Source organism: Aquarana catesbeiana, linkage group LG05 (genome assembly GCF_042186555.1).
Source record: "Aquarana catesbeiana isolate 2022-GZ linkage group LG05, ASM4218655v1, whole genome shotgun sequence".
NCBI lineage: Eukaryota > Metazoa > Chordata > Amphibia > Anura > Ranidae > Aquarana > Aquarana catesbeiana.
Genome location: NC_133328.1, coordinates 15,496,897 through 15,511,025, shown reverse-complemented (window position 1 = coordinate 15,511,025; position 14,129 = coordinate 15,496,897). Strand labels below are relative to the sequence as shown.

The 14,129-nt window shown below is 43.3% G+C and overlaps 1 protein-coding gene across 12 annotated transcripts in view; it reads left to right on the top strand.

Annotated features, from left to right (window-relative positions):
• The window catches only part of OBSCN (obscurin, cytoskeletal calmodulin and titin-interacting RhoGEF), a 407,958-nt gene that overhangs the window by 153,590 nt on the left and 240,239 nt on the right, over nt 1-14,129 (top strand). For all 12 annotated transcript variants that reach the window (XM_073629454.1, XM_073629462.1, XM_073629460.1 and 9 more), the window contains 5 exons: nt 2,491-2,757; nt 4,232-4,498; nt 5,832-6,098; nt 11,763-12,032; nt 12,951-13,217. In XM_073629454.1, coding sequence (XP_073485555.1) covers nt 2,491-2,757; nt 4,232-4,498; nt 5,832-6,098; nt 11,763-12,032; nt 12,951-13,217 — 1,338 coding nt within the window. The remainder of the gene's footprint in view (nt 1-2,490; nt 2,758-4,231; nt 4,499-5,831; nt 6,099-11,762; nt 12,033-12,950; nt 13,218-14,129) is intronic.

Sequence of the window (14,129 nt, the reverse complement as noted above, 5' to 3'; positions counted from 1 at the left end):
TAGACTGGGCGGAGGGAACCGCGCATTCATTTAAGGCTCGCCAGTTCCTTAGTGTCTTGCAGGACAATTTTATGGGTCAGATGGTAGACGCACCAACTAGAAATAAAACATTACTAGATCTACTGATTACCAACAATACAGACCTGATAACAGATGTGGAAATACTGGGCAATTTAGGTAACAGCGATCACAGGTCAATTAGTTTCAGTATAAATCACACAAATAGGAGACATGAAGGGAACACAAAGACACTGAATTTCAAAAGAGCCAACTTCCCTAAACTACAAACCTTGCTAAAAGGCATAAATTGGGATAAAATATTAGGAACAAAGAATACGGAGGAGAGATGGGTTTGCTTTAAGAGCATATTAAATAAGGGCATTAGCCAATGTATCCCATTGGGTAATAAATTTAAAAGAGCGAACAAACATCCTGGATGGCTTAACTCCAATGTAAAAATGCATATAAAAGCAAAGGAGAAGGCCTTCAAAAAATACAAGGTTGAGGGATCATCCACAGCATTTAGAATTTATAAAGAATGCAATAAGAAATGTAAGGGTGCAATTAGGTTGGCTAAGATAGAACATGAAAGACACATAGCGGAGGAGAGCAAAAAAAATCCCAAGAAATTCTTTAACTATGTAAACAGTAAAAAAGGGAGGACAGACCATATTGGCCCCATAAAGAATGAGGAAGGACATCTGGTTACAAAGGATGGGGAGATGGCAAAGGTATTGAATTTATTCTTCTCCTCAGTCTTCACGAGTGAATCGGGGGGCTTCAGTAACCAAAACTGCAGTGTTTATCCTCATGACACAACACAGGAAGCACCTACATGGTTAACAGAGGACGGAATTAAAATTAGACTTGAGAAACTTAACATTAATAAATCACCGGGACCAGATGGCTTGCATCCGAGGGTACTTAGGGAACTCAGTCAGGTGATTGCCAGACCGTTGTTCCTAATTTTTACAGACAGTCTATTGACTGGAATGGTACCAGCTGATTGGAGAATAGCCAATGTAGCACCAATATTTAAAAAGGGCCCAAAAAACATCCCTGGGAATTACAGACCAGTTAGCCTAACATCAATAGTATGTAAACTCTTGGAGGGGATGATAAGGGACTATATACAAGATTTTAGTAATAAGAATGATATCATTAGCAGTAATCAGCATGGATTCATGAAGAATCGTTCTTGCCAAACCAATCTATTAACCTTCTATGAGGAGGTGAGTTGCCATCTAGATAAAGGAAGGCCCGTAGACGTGGTGTATCTGGATTTTGCAAAAGCATTTGACACAGTTCCCCATAAACGTTTACTGTACAAAATAAGGTGCGTTGGCATGGACCATAGGGTGAGTACATGGATTGAAAACTGGCTACAAGGGCGTGTTCAGAGGGTGGTGATAAATGGGGAGTACTCAGAATGGTCAGGGGTGGGTAGTGGGGTTCCCCAGGGTTCTGTGCTGGGACCAATCCTATTTAATTTGTTCATAAACGACCTGGAGGATGGGATAAACAGTTCAATCTCTGTATTTGCAGACGATACTAAGCTAAGCAGGGCAATAACTTCTCCGCAGGATGTGGAAATCTTGCAAAAAGACCTGAACAAATTAATGGGATGGGCGACTACATGGCAAATGAGGTTCAATGTAGAAAAATGTAAAATAATGCATTTGGGTGGCAAAAATATGAATGCAATCTATACACTGGGGGGAGAACCTCTGGGGGAATCTAGGATGGAAAAGGACCTGGGGGTCCTAGTGGATGATAGGCTCAGCAATGGCATGCAATGCCAAGCTGCTGCTAACAAAGCAAACTGAATATTGGCATGCATTAAAAGGGGGATCAACTGCAGAGATAAAACGATAATTCTCCCGCTCTACAAAACTCTGGTCCGCCCGCACCTGGAGTATGCTGTCCAGTTCTGGGCACCAGTCCTCAGGAGGGACGTACTGGAAATGGAGTGAGTACAAAGAAGGGCAACAAAGCTAATAAAGGGTCTGGAGGATCTTAGTTATGAGGAAAGGTTGCGAGCACTGAACTTATTCTCTCTGGAGAAGAGACGCTTTAGAGGGGATATGATTTCAATTTACAAATACTGTACTGGTGACCCCACAATAGGGATAAAACTTTTTCGCAGAAGAGAGTTTAATAAGACTCGTGGCCACTCATTACAATTAGAAGAAAAGAGGTTTAACATTAAACTACGTAGAGGGTTCTTTACTGTAAGAGCGGCAAGGATGTGGAATTCCCTTCCACAGGCGGTGGTCTCAGCGGGGAGCATTGATAGCTTCAAGAAACTATTAGATAATCACCTGAATGACCGCAATATACAGGGATATGTAATGTAATACTGACACATAATCACACACATAGGTTGGACTTGATGGACTTGTGTCTTTTTTCAACCTCACCTACTATGTAACTATGTCAACCAGTCAACCAAGTAGGACTCCTAATACAATTACTTTGCATTTGTTCTAGAAATTCCTGTGCAGGTGTCACAAAAACTTGAAGACAAGACCATCAGCGAGCCTCACACGTGCGTCTTGTCCTGCGAATTTAAACCTCCTCCAAAGTTTGTGGAATGGTACAGAGGGAAGACAGTCATTGAGCCATCGGAGAGGTACAAGCTAAGGCAGGAGAAGAACCTGGCAGAGCTGAAAATTGTAAGAGTGACCCCGGAAGATGCCGGAGTGTACACCTGCAAAGCTGGGAGCGCCGAAACTTCAGCAACACTTCATGTACAAGGTATGGCTAAAGGGTATTTTTTAGCATAGTACATATCAAAATGCAATCGTCAAAATACCAAAGAGCAAACATGTTAAAATTTAAAATTGCATCAAAAAATTAATTTCTGGTGGCTTATAGCACAGTAAAGGTGCATGCAATGGAAATATACTATGTTGGTACCAAGTAAAGAAATGAAAAGAACAGGACAATTTTCCTCTGTAGTGTGTTGCGTTAGTATGTGCATTAGCTTAACACATATAACATGGGCTGTGGTGGCATTTCATACCAGTTTGACTGGCACCCCAATGTACTTAGGTAAAGCAGCTCTGCCATACATACAGTACAATGTACCACAACACACAGTAATGCTCTACTTTCTATTGGATGATGTTTTGGTGTGCCTTTAAACAATTTGATGCATTGCCAGCCCATTCATTCAAATCAGGGGTCTCTCCAAACTTTCCAAACAAGAGCTAGCTTACTGTCCTTCAGACTTTAGAGGGGCCGGACCAGCATTGGGGCCACTCTCCCACTCTAGTGGAAGAAGAAAATGTCTTTGCGTCAGTAGGAGTAAACATGGCCCCATCTTTGGTATTAGGGAGAGGAATTGTACCCCAATGTTGGTGTCAGTGGGAAGAATAGTGCCCCATTGTTGGTGTCAGGAGGAATAATAACCCATTGTTAGTGTCAGTGGGAGGAATAGTGCCCCATCGTTGGTGCTATTGGGAGGAATAATAACCCATTGTTAGTGTCAGTGGGAGGAATAGTGCCCCATCGTTGGTGCTATTGGGAGGAATAATAGCCCATTGTTAGTGTCAGTGGCAGAAATTATGCAACATTGTTGGTGTCAGTGGGGGGGGGAAATTGCACCCCATGGACTAAAGAAAGATAAGCAAAGGGCCCCATCCACCCCCTTTGCCACAGTTTGGAGACTACTGATCTAAATGTAACAAAAATTTAAATTTAAGTGCCGCACCACTGCCAAGAGGTCCAAATACAACTTTATACCAAAAAAAAAATCAGGGGAAAAATCCAAAAAAGTATTTAACATGTATCAGTTGTCCAGGAGCACACCCTTTATCAGGGCTTGATTGATAACAATGTCATTAGGCTAGAAGGGTGCTCTTGGAAATGCATTGGCTACTTTTTGGATTGTCCCCCTGACTTTTATTGGAATAAAGTCGTATTTGGACCTTTTATCAGTGGTGTGGCACTTCAATATCAATTTTTGTTACATTACATGGCAATCCAAGGAGACCATGGAGATCCTCTGGGGTGCAGAAGCTGCCTGCCCGGGAACCAGATCATTTACATCAACACCAATACTTTAAGATAGCAAAACCAGTGAGATAACCCTAGAGGTCCAGTGCTTTTTTTTTCCGATTTCCTCAGCCATTCATTTAAATGGGCTGTCTTCATGACTCAATGCAATAACACAACACACCAGGATGCCAAGGTCTGAACTGGTCTTCACTCTTTCTCTCCACTGTAGCGCGTGACGTGAAGGTGCTGAAGCCACTGGTCAACGTGGAAGTGGAAGAAGAGAGCAGCGTGGCCTTCTCCTGTGAGCTCTCCCATGATGATGAAGAAGTGGAATGGTTCCTGAATAACACCCTACTGTACACAAACAACTACAACGACATTAAGAAAATCGGGGCCTGCCACACGCTGACCCTAAAACAGGTGGCCCCCCAGGACTCCGGCACCGTGACTTTAAAGACCGCAAAACTCACGCTCAACGCGGAGCTAAAAGTTAAAGGTGGGTGGACAATTTATGAAAAGGCAATTATGGCAAATTTACCCCAATATCCGCTAAAGTACAAATTTTTAGTTTGGATAGAGCGGGAAAATGTATCTCAGTATTTTATTCCTGTCTGGGACTCCATTGGGGAGATTTCCATCATTTCCTATCTCTGTGACTCCTGTACAGCAATAAAAACATTTTCAGAAGTTCTAACCTTTCCATGCTATACTAAAAATATCATTTTGTCTGTGCCTCCATTGAATGATCTCCCATCACTTCCTGTCATGGCAGAAAGTATGGGAAAATCTCCCAAATAGGAACACAAAATCTGGTGCAGCTCTGCATAGTAACCAATCAGCTTCCAGGTTTTTCTTTGTCAAAGCTTAATTGAACAAGCTATAGTCGGAAGCTGATTGGCTACCATGCAGAGCTGCACCCGATTTTGCACTCTTCAGTTCCTAAAAAAAACTGAAAAATAAGCAACGATCCTGCCAGAAATCCAATGGGCTTCTAAATTCCTGTAATGAGTTGACACTGCCGCTTGTGCTGCACTGAAATCTCAAGCAATGTTGTCAGCCCTGCCCAGTTTTACCCTGTTGGACTACAGAACCCCGGCTTCCCTTCTCATTTCCATAACGGGGATGGGTCATGTTGTTCAGCATGGGAGAACAGAGCAGGGTTGACAAACACTGTTTTGGATTGCAGTGCACCACAGACAGCGTTGTCTGTTTTCAGCAGGAAGTTAGGAGCTCAGTGGATTTCGGGCAGGATCAAGGGGTGTTTTTCTGTATTTGCAGTGTTGAAAATGTTTAAAGTGGTATTAAAAGTTTGGCTTTAAAAAGAGAAAAATAACAAACATGTCATACTTACCTGCTCTGTGTAATAGTTTTGCACAGAGCAGCCCCAATCCTCTCCTTCTCAGGTCCCCTGCTGCCACTCCTGACTCCTCCCCCTTGATCAGTGGCCCCAATAGCAAGCCGCTTGCTATGGGAGCACTGGTGAGTGCTCGCTCCTGAGCCCCCCTCTATGCATCTATAAGACACATAGAGCTGAAGCTCAGCCCAGTCCCTTTCTCTTTATTGGCTCACTGGCTGTGACTGCTGTGTCAGAGGGAGTCCCGGGACAGCCGAGGTTCTCGTTGGATCGAGAGGAAGCTCAGGTGAGTATTGGGGTGGCTATGGGAGGAGCAGCACACAGAAGGCTTTTTACCTTCATGCATAGAATGCATAAGCGTGACTAACCTTCAGCCTTTACACCCACTTTAAGCACAATGTGACATATTTTATAGGGCTGCATACTAACTCTATACAATTAGTGAGCTTTGTTGGTGGTTTGGTTTCCTCTGTAGAAAAGCCGGCCGTGTTCATGAAATCCTTGGACGACGCAGTGGGTGAAGAGCGAGGAGCGATCACGCTGAAATGTGAAGCCTCCAAACCCAATGTCACACCAGTGTGGAAGAAGGATGACCAGGTCCTACCAAATGGAGACAAGTACCAACAGATACAGGCCGGGAAGACCGTCTCTCTCATCATCCACAACCTAAACAAGTCCGATGCCGGACTATATGTTTGCGACATCGGAACCGACGTGGCCAGGTCCAAAGTTGGAGTACAAGGTACTCATACCTCCCAACTTTTTGAGATGGGAACAAGGGACAACTAGTAGCAAAAGTATGTAGGCATAGGTCACACCCCTTACCACACCCCCTTAAAGGAGAATTAAACAAAAAAAAAATAGTTAAACCAACAACTGTTTTTTTTTAACCACTACTATTCCTTTATATTGGCTTTTGAAATTTACAAATGCAGAAAATTAGAAATTGGATTAAAGGTTTAGCTCTAGGAAACACTTTTTGAGAGATAAAATGTACATTTTATATACAGCTATATAGATCAGACCAAAATGAGGGACAAATGAGGAGGAGTGGGGGACAGAGGAACTTTGTTCCAAATCAGGGACTATCTCTGATTTTGAGGGACTGTCCCTGATTTGGAACAAAGTTCCTCTGTCCCTCGAAATCAGGGACAGTCCATGGAAATCAGGGACAGTTGGGAGCTATGGTACTGATTAAAACACATCTTTGGTTAGATTGAACCAGTCATCTGTTGATCAACGCCAAGAACGCACAGATCTTGGTGCCCTCTAAATACAACTGTGTTGATCGGTGGTCTCCAAACTGCGGCGCTTTGCTTGCTTTTATACGGCCCTTGGGGCACTAGTTCATCCCCTGATAACAACAATAGGGCCAATGGGGCCTAATTTACCCTTCCACTAACACCAGTGAAGGGGCACAGTTCCTCCTAATGACACCAACGATAGGGCACAATTCCTCCCAATGACACCTACAGTTGGGCCCAATGACACAAATGATGGGGCATAATTCCTCTGTAGAACAGTAAACTGGCCCCTTATTTAGAAAGTTTGGACACCCCTGGTGTAGATCATTGGTTTTGATGCTTTTATCTTTTTGGTGTCAAGTTGTTAACACAAGTGTGATGATTCACAGCAGTCGCTAATAGGACAGGGCAAGGTTGGCATATAGAACGAGCGCTTAGAGTAGTTTTTGCTAGACTTATGTAATTTTTTTTAGTTACGGGTATTTTAGGGGTTATGTTAAAACACCTAATATAATCTCTATATTTTACAGAGAGGGACATTTAAGATTAAGGGTCAATTTTGGGTTTAAATGTTAGAGTCCCTGTCACCAACATAAAAAAAAAAAAAAAATGCAGGTAACAGCAAAGAGAAATCTAGTAATGTACATTTTACTTGCAATGTTTTTTCTTTTCTAGATATACAGTATCTCACAAAAGTGAGTACACCCCTCACATTTTTGTAAATATTTTTTTATATCTTTTCATGTGACAACACTGAAGAAATGACACTTTGCTACAATGTAAAGTAGTGAGTGTACAGCTTGTATAACAGTGTAAATTTGCTGTCCCCTCAAAATAACTCAACACACAGCCATTAATGTCTAAACCGCTGGCAACTAAAGTGAGTACACCCCTAAGTGAAAATGTCCAAATTGGGCCCAAAGTGTCAATATTTTGTGTGGCCACCATTATTTTCCAGCACTGCCTTAACCCTCTTGGGCATGGAGTTCACCAGAGCTTCACAGGTTACCACTGGAGTCCTCTTCCCCTCCTCCATGACAACATCACAGAGCTGGTGGATGTTAGAGACCTTGCGCTCCTCCACCTTCCGTTTGAGGATGTCCCACAGATACTCAATAGGGTTTATGTCTGGAGACATTCTTGGCCAGTCCATCACCTTTACCCTCAGCTTCTTCAGCAAGGCAGTGGTGGTCTTGGAGGTGTGTTTGGGGTCGTTATCATGTTGGAATACTGCCCTGCGGCCCAGTCTCCGAAGGGAGGGGATCATGCTCTGCTTCAGTATGTCACAGTACATTTTGGCATTCATGGTTCCCTCAATGAACTGTAGCTCCCCAGTGCCGGCAGCACTCATGCAGCCCCAGACCATGACACTCCCACCACCATGCTTGACTGTAGGCAAGACACACTTGTCTTTGTACTCCTCACCTGGTTGCCGCCACACATGCTTGACACCATCTGAACTAAATAAGTTTATCTTGGTCTCATCAGACCAAAAGACATGGTTCCAGTAATCCATGTCCTTAGTCTGCTAGTCTTTAGAAAACTGTGGGCTTTCCTGTGCATCATCTTTAGAAGAGGCTTCCTTCTGGGACGACAGCCATGCAGACCAATTTGATGCAGTGTGCGGCGTATGGTCTGAGTACTGACAGGCTGACCCCCCCACCCATTCAACCTCTGCAGCAATGCTGGCAGCACTCATACGTCTATTTCCCAAAGACAACCTCTGGATATGACGCTGAGCACGTGACCTCAACTTCTTTGGTCGACCACGGCGAGGCCTGTTCTGAGTGGAACCTGTCCTGTTAAACCACTGTATGGTCTTGGCCACCGTGCTGCAGCTCAGTTTAAGGGTCTTGGCAATCTTCTTATAGCCTAAGCCATCTGTATGTAGAGCAACAATTCATTTTTTTCAGATCCTCAGAGAGTTCTTTGCCATGAGGTGCCATGTTGAACTTCCAGTGACCAGTATGATTGAGTGAGAGCGATAACACCAAATTTAACACACCTGCTCCCCATTCACACCTGGGACCTTGTAACACTAACGAGTCACATGACACCGAGGAGGGAAAATGGCTAATTGGGCCCAATTTGGACATTTTCACTTAGGGGTGTACTCACTTTTGTTGCCAGCGGTTTAGACATTAATGGCTGTGTGTTGAGTTATTTTGAGGGGACAGCAAATTTACACTGTTATACAAGCTGTACACTCACTACTTTACATTGTAGCAAAGTGTCATTTCTTCAGTGTTGTCGCATGAAAAGATATAATGAAATATTTACAAAAATGTGAGGGGTGTACTCACTTTTGTGAGATACTGTATTTTTATTCACTTGCGATGTGCCTTTGAACTGGCTAAGTAATATCACTACTCCAGGAGAGTTAATTTTTCTTAGCACAGCCCGCTCCTTTGCGAATGTTATAGCCCTCTCTTCTTCTGGGAGTGTCCAGTTGCTCTCTGTGCTGGCCAAGTTCCTCCGCACCCTCCTTCACTTTCCTACATAACCTTTTTATGTAGCTGTTGAGGGAGGAATAAAAGTAAAAATACTTTAAAAAATAAAATACAGGGGGTCCCTGGGTTACAAACAAGTTAGGGACTTTAGGTTTGTTCTTAAGTTGAATCTGTTTGTAAGTCGGAACAGGTACATTTTTTAAGTGTAGCTCCAGCCAAAAAATCTATTTTTAAGTTTTTTAGATAGCCTAGGGAAGGGTTATCACCCCTGTGACATTTGTTTTGCTGTCTGTGCCCCTGTTCAGAAGATTTCACCTCACTTTCTGTCCCAATGACAATTGGATTTTGAAAATTTGGGGTTATTAGGGAAATAAGGATTGGTGATAAAGCATCAGTGGAGACAGCTTTTCCCCCATATTAACTCTTACAGGAGTGAATTTCCCTTCCTAGGGGTAGATTTCCTCTCACTTCCTGTTGTCTCCCTCCGTTTGTAAGTATGAGTCGTTTGTAAGTCGGATGTTTGTAAGTAGGGGACCCCCTGTACTATAGAGTGTAACTGGAGTGTCTGCTGAGCTTGCTGACATCACATCCAAGATGGTGGCACCCAGATGAATTTTTAGGGCTTTTGGATGTCCACATCAGTGTTTCTCAACCTTTTTTCAGTCAAGGCACCCTTTAAAATTATACACAATTTTGAGACATCCCATTCTAGAATGTAAACCCTAAACTAAAAAATGTTTTCTTTCTAAAGCACTTTGAGATGCTACCTTCAAAGGCGCTATATAAAATAACGTTTTTTTAATTATTATTTTTATTAATTTTATATAATGCAGCGACATCCACATATGTAGAACGCGCAACATTAGAAGTGATTTATTTTTACGATTCAATACACCTTTGCAAACTGGTACTGACTAGTATTATAGGGCGTACACACTTTGTTCGGACATTCCGACAACAAAATCCTAGGATTTTTTCCGATGGATGTTGGCTCAAACTTTTTTTGTCTACACACGGTCGCACAAAGTTGTCGGAAAATCCGATCGTTCTGAACGCAGTGACGTAAAACACGTACGTCGGGACTATAAACGGGGCAGTGGCCAATAGCTTTCATCTCTTTATTTATTCTGAGCATGCGTGGCACTTTGTCCGTCGGATTTGTGTACACACGATCGGAATTTCCGACAACGGATTTTGTTGTCGGAAAATTTTATCTCCTGCTCTCCAACTTTGTGTGTCGGAAAATCCGATGGAAAATGTCCGATGGAGCCCACACACGGTCGGAATTTCCGACAACGCGCTCCGATCGGACATTTTCCATCGGAAAATCCGACCATGTGTACGGGGCATTAGTCTTTTTCTTCTCCTTCAGTTACTCTCCATCGTGCAGCATACATGACCCCAGTGCTGACGGAGAGGGGCAGAGTAGGGGCAAGCAAGGACATCCTCGGACACTCAATATCCTCCTTATCAACCTATGATCTCATCGGTTGTTAGGATGCCTGCAGCTGGCCCGCATGGTGCCCAAGGTTGCAATACTTCATTGTGGCTTTCTGTAACAAAAAAGGCCTGATTCACCTGCCAGCTTCTTGACAATTTTTGGGCAATTTGCAGTAATTTTTAGGTATTTTGTGAAGGCAGCCCTGAAAAACCCAGAAAGAACCCAAGGGTACCACGGCACCTTAGCTTAAAAAGGCTGGTCTACACAATGGGATAAATAAGCCAAAATAGAATTTTTAAGGTCAGGTACTGATGTTGGATGAGAAGACCTGGCCCACAATCGGCATTCCAATTGCTCCCAAAGGTGTTCAGTAGGGTTAAGCTCAGGGCTCTGTGCAGGACACTTGAGTTCCTCCACATCAAACTGGTCCAACCATGTCTGTACGGGGCTGGTGTTGTACACGGGGGAACAGTCCTGATTCAACAGAAAAGGGCCTTCACCAAGCTTTTTCCACAAGGTTGGAAGTGCACAGGTGTCTAAAATGTCTTTATATGGGGTAGGGATACCTGGACCCTTCACTGGAGACACTTGAACTTGAAATCATTTGAAGGGTCAGGTCACATACTTTTGAATTTATAATGTAGATGTGATGGTCACGTGTTCACAAATTTTGGTCATACAGTGAATGTTGGGTAGCCTAGGATTCCGTTCTCCTGATGGGAAGTCATTTTCATAGAATCTATCTTGTAGCCATTAAGCCATTAAATACTCCACGCAAGGCTCCAAAGTCCCCCGCTCACACGATGAGAGGAGCAGGTTCTTTACAGTCGTAGGATCGACTCTACAGCAACTCCAACAGATGAGAACTGCTCAATATATTATTGTATTAAGCGCCTCGTATCCATTTATCCATCAATCCAACGAAAGGGCCAATTTCAAAACTTTCTGGGTTCTTCATTGCTGCCTTGGCAAAATACTTAAAAGTTGGCTCAAAAAAAAGTGCAGGCAGCTGTCGCTCATTTACTCCTTATCACAGAATCAATCTTTACATAGGTTCCTATGATTAAGGTCCTTGACAAGTAAAACGCGTTGGGATGTTTGACTGATGAATAAATGGATACAAGGTTTTTAATACAATGAGTAGTCTCTGTTGGAGTTTCTTTCAGCCATATTGGATGTTCGTGTATACATGTAACTGCAAATCTGCAGAGCTTAGAGCCATGCAATATTTTAATATCACTGTTTGGTTAATGTTTGATTCTCTTCCTCAGAACTCAACATCGGAATCACAAAACGCCTAAAGAGCACCGAGGCAAAGGACGGAGAGAGCTGTACGTTCGAATGTGTCCTTTCTCATGAGAGCATAGACGAATGCTACTGGACAGTGAACGGACGGGAGGTGGAGAATGACCGGAGGTTCGAGGTGTCCAATAAGGGCCGGAAGTACTCACTGAACATCAAGGAAGTGAGAGCCAGTGATGCCGGTTATGTGGTCTTCACTGCCCGAAACTTATCCTCCAAGGCCTCCTTATCGGTCAAAGGTAAGTCATTATAGTATAGCCCCCCCCCCCCAAGAAAATACTGTGTGTGGAGTCAATTGCTACTGAAAATACCTAAAGCCCTACTCCTACCAAAACCTTTAAACCTTTTCTTTTAGCTAGAGTCTTTGGGGTTGATTTACTAAAGGCAAATAGACTGCATTGGGTGAAGCTTTGTTGACTTCCATCATCTGATCATGTGCAATCAAAAATCTGTTCATCTTCCTTGCACGTAATTTGGCATTCTTTGCAAAAGTGAATTTCCCCCAAATGTAGTAAATTAAGTGAAAAGTCCCCTGCAAAGTGGATTCTCCCCACATTTAGTAAGCATTAAGGTGAAAAACCTCCTGTGCTGCAGCAGCGCCCCCGAGCCCCCATTATACTTACCTGAGCCCCTTAATTCCCTACTTCGGCAATGAGCACACCAGCTCCGGCCGGTGTCTTGTCTCCTGATTGGATAGATGGATAGATTGATAGCAGCGCAGACATTGGTTTCCGCTGCTGACAATCAAAACCAATGACGCAGGCACTGGGGGGCGGGGCAGAGTCCTGCTTTCTGTGTCGATAGACACAGAAGCAGGACAGGGGAGCGCACCCGCACAGGTGTCCACGAAGGAGAGCGTTTCTCTGACTGGGCACTCGAGAAGAGGGGGAGCCAGGAGCGCCTCTGAGGGACCCCAGAAGAGCAGGATCGGGCCACTCTGTGCAAAACCAGCTGCACAGCGGAGGTAAGAATGCCTTGTTTGTTTTTTGTTTTTTAAAAACCCCGAACCTTTACAACCCCTTTAAGGGAAAAGTCCCTCGCAAAGTAAACCAACTTTAGTCCTTTTGTAAATCAGTCACCATGTTTTGTAAATCAGCCACCATGTTTACTTTTACAAGCCAAATCCTCCAAGTCTCGCCCATTCCCTTGTCTTCCAGGAAAACCAGCTGCTATCACAAAGCCTCTTGAAGACAAGTCCGTTACTGCTGGAGAAGACATTGTCTTGAAGTGTGAGTTTTCCAGTGAAGAGACGAGCGTGAAATGGACCAAGGATGGCAAAGTGCTGAAGAGGAGCCAGAAATACGAGATTGTTCAAGAAGGTACGGAATCCAGGCTGATTATCCACGAAACATCATCCAAAGATGCCGGAGAATACATCTGTGAGACTGCCGATTCCAAGACCAAGGCCGCCGTTCAGATCACAGGTAAGAGTAGATGGTCATGAAGGCAAATCAGAACTCTGTCACTCTTTTGTGATTCAAACCTCATATAGTACATATCTTCTCCTCTACTACTTACAGTACCTAGTGTAATCTAGATTACTGTCTTGCCCTGCTATAATGAAACACATTTTAATCTGGTACCAGTATATGATTGAAGCGGTATTAAACCCCCCAAAAACCTAAATGTATTATATTGCAGTTTACCAATTCTTAAATGTGGTGAACCTGAAGAAAACTTTGGGTCCCCGCTATGGCTAATACAGCCGAATCTGGTGGGTTCCACTAAGGGTGCTGGCTGGGTAAAGTGTCCGTCTTGACCACTTGTGGTGTCTGAAGGCAAAAGGAATAACCCTAAAGGCACACATCAAACAAACCCATGCATCAGAAGAGCGATAGCAGCCTTACTCTAACTCTGGCTGGACCCCCCCCCCCCTCGATGTGTTTCGCCCTGCCCATGGGGCTTAGTCATGATGTATGGGTTTGTTTGGTGTGTGACTTTCTGGACATTCCTGTTGTCTTTAAAGTCTTTAAAGTGGTGTGTTATGCGTTTGTGTCAGGGAATGCCTGAACGATTAATTAATTTCAGTAATTTTTAAACTAAGTAGAATCCTTTGCAATAACACAGTAGGTCAATATGAATACGTACTGGACTATTGATAATACATTAATATTTAATGAATAAAACACGTTCACACCATAAATTGTTTGATTAATAGGTGGACATAGGCACTACAATTTTACATAAAAATTACAAAATAGTCTATAACAATTGATGATATATCTATCTATCTATGTATATAATTAATCTCAATAATTAAATTCTCCCCGTAGACAGAATAACCATATATAACCAATTATCAGACAACAGTCTATGTTTTACGGAATCCAGCAGTT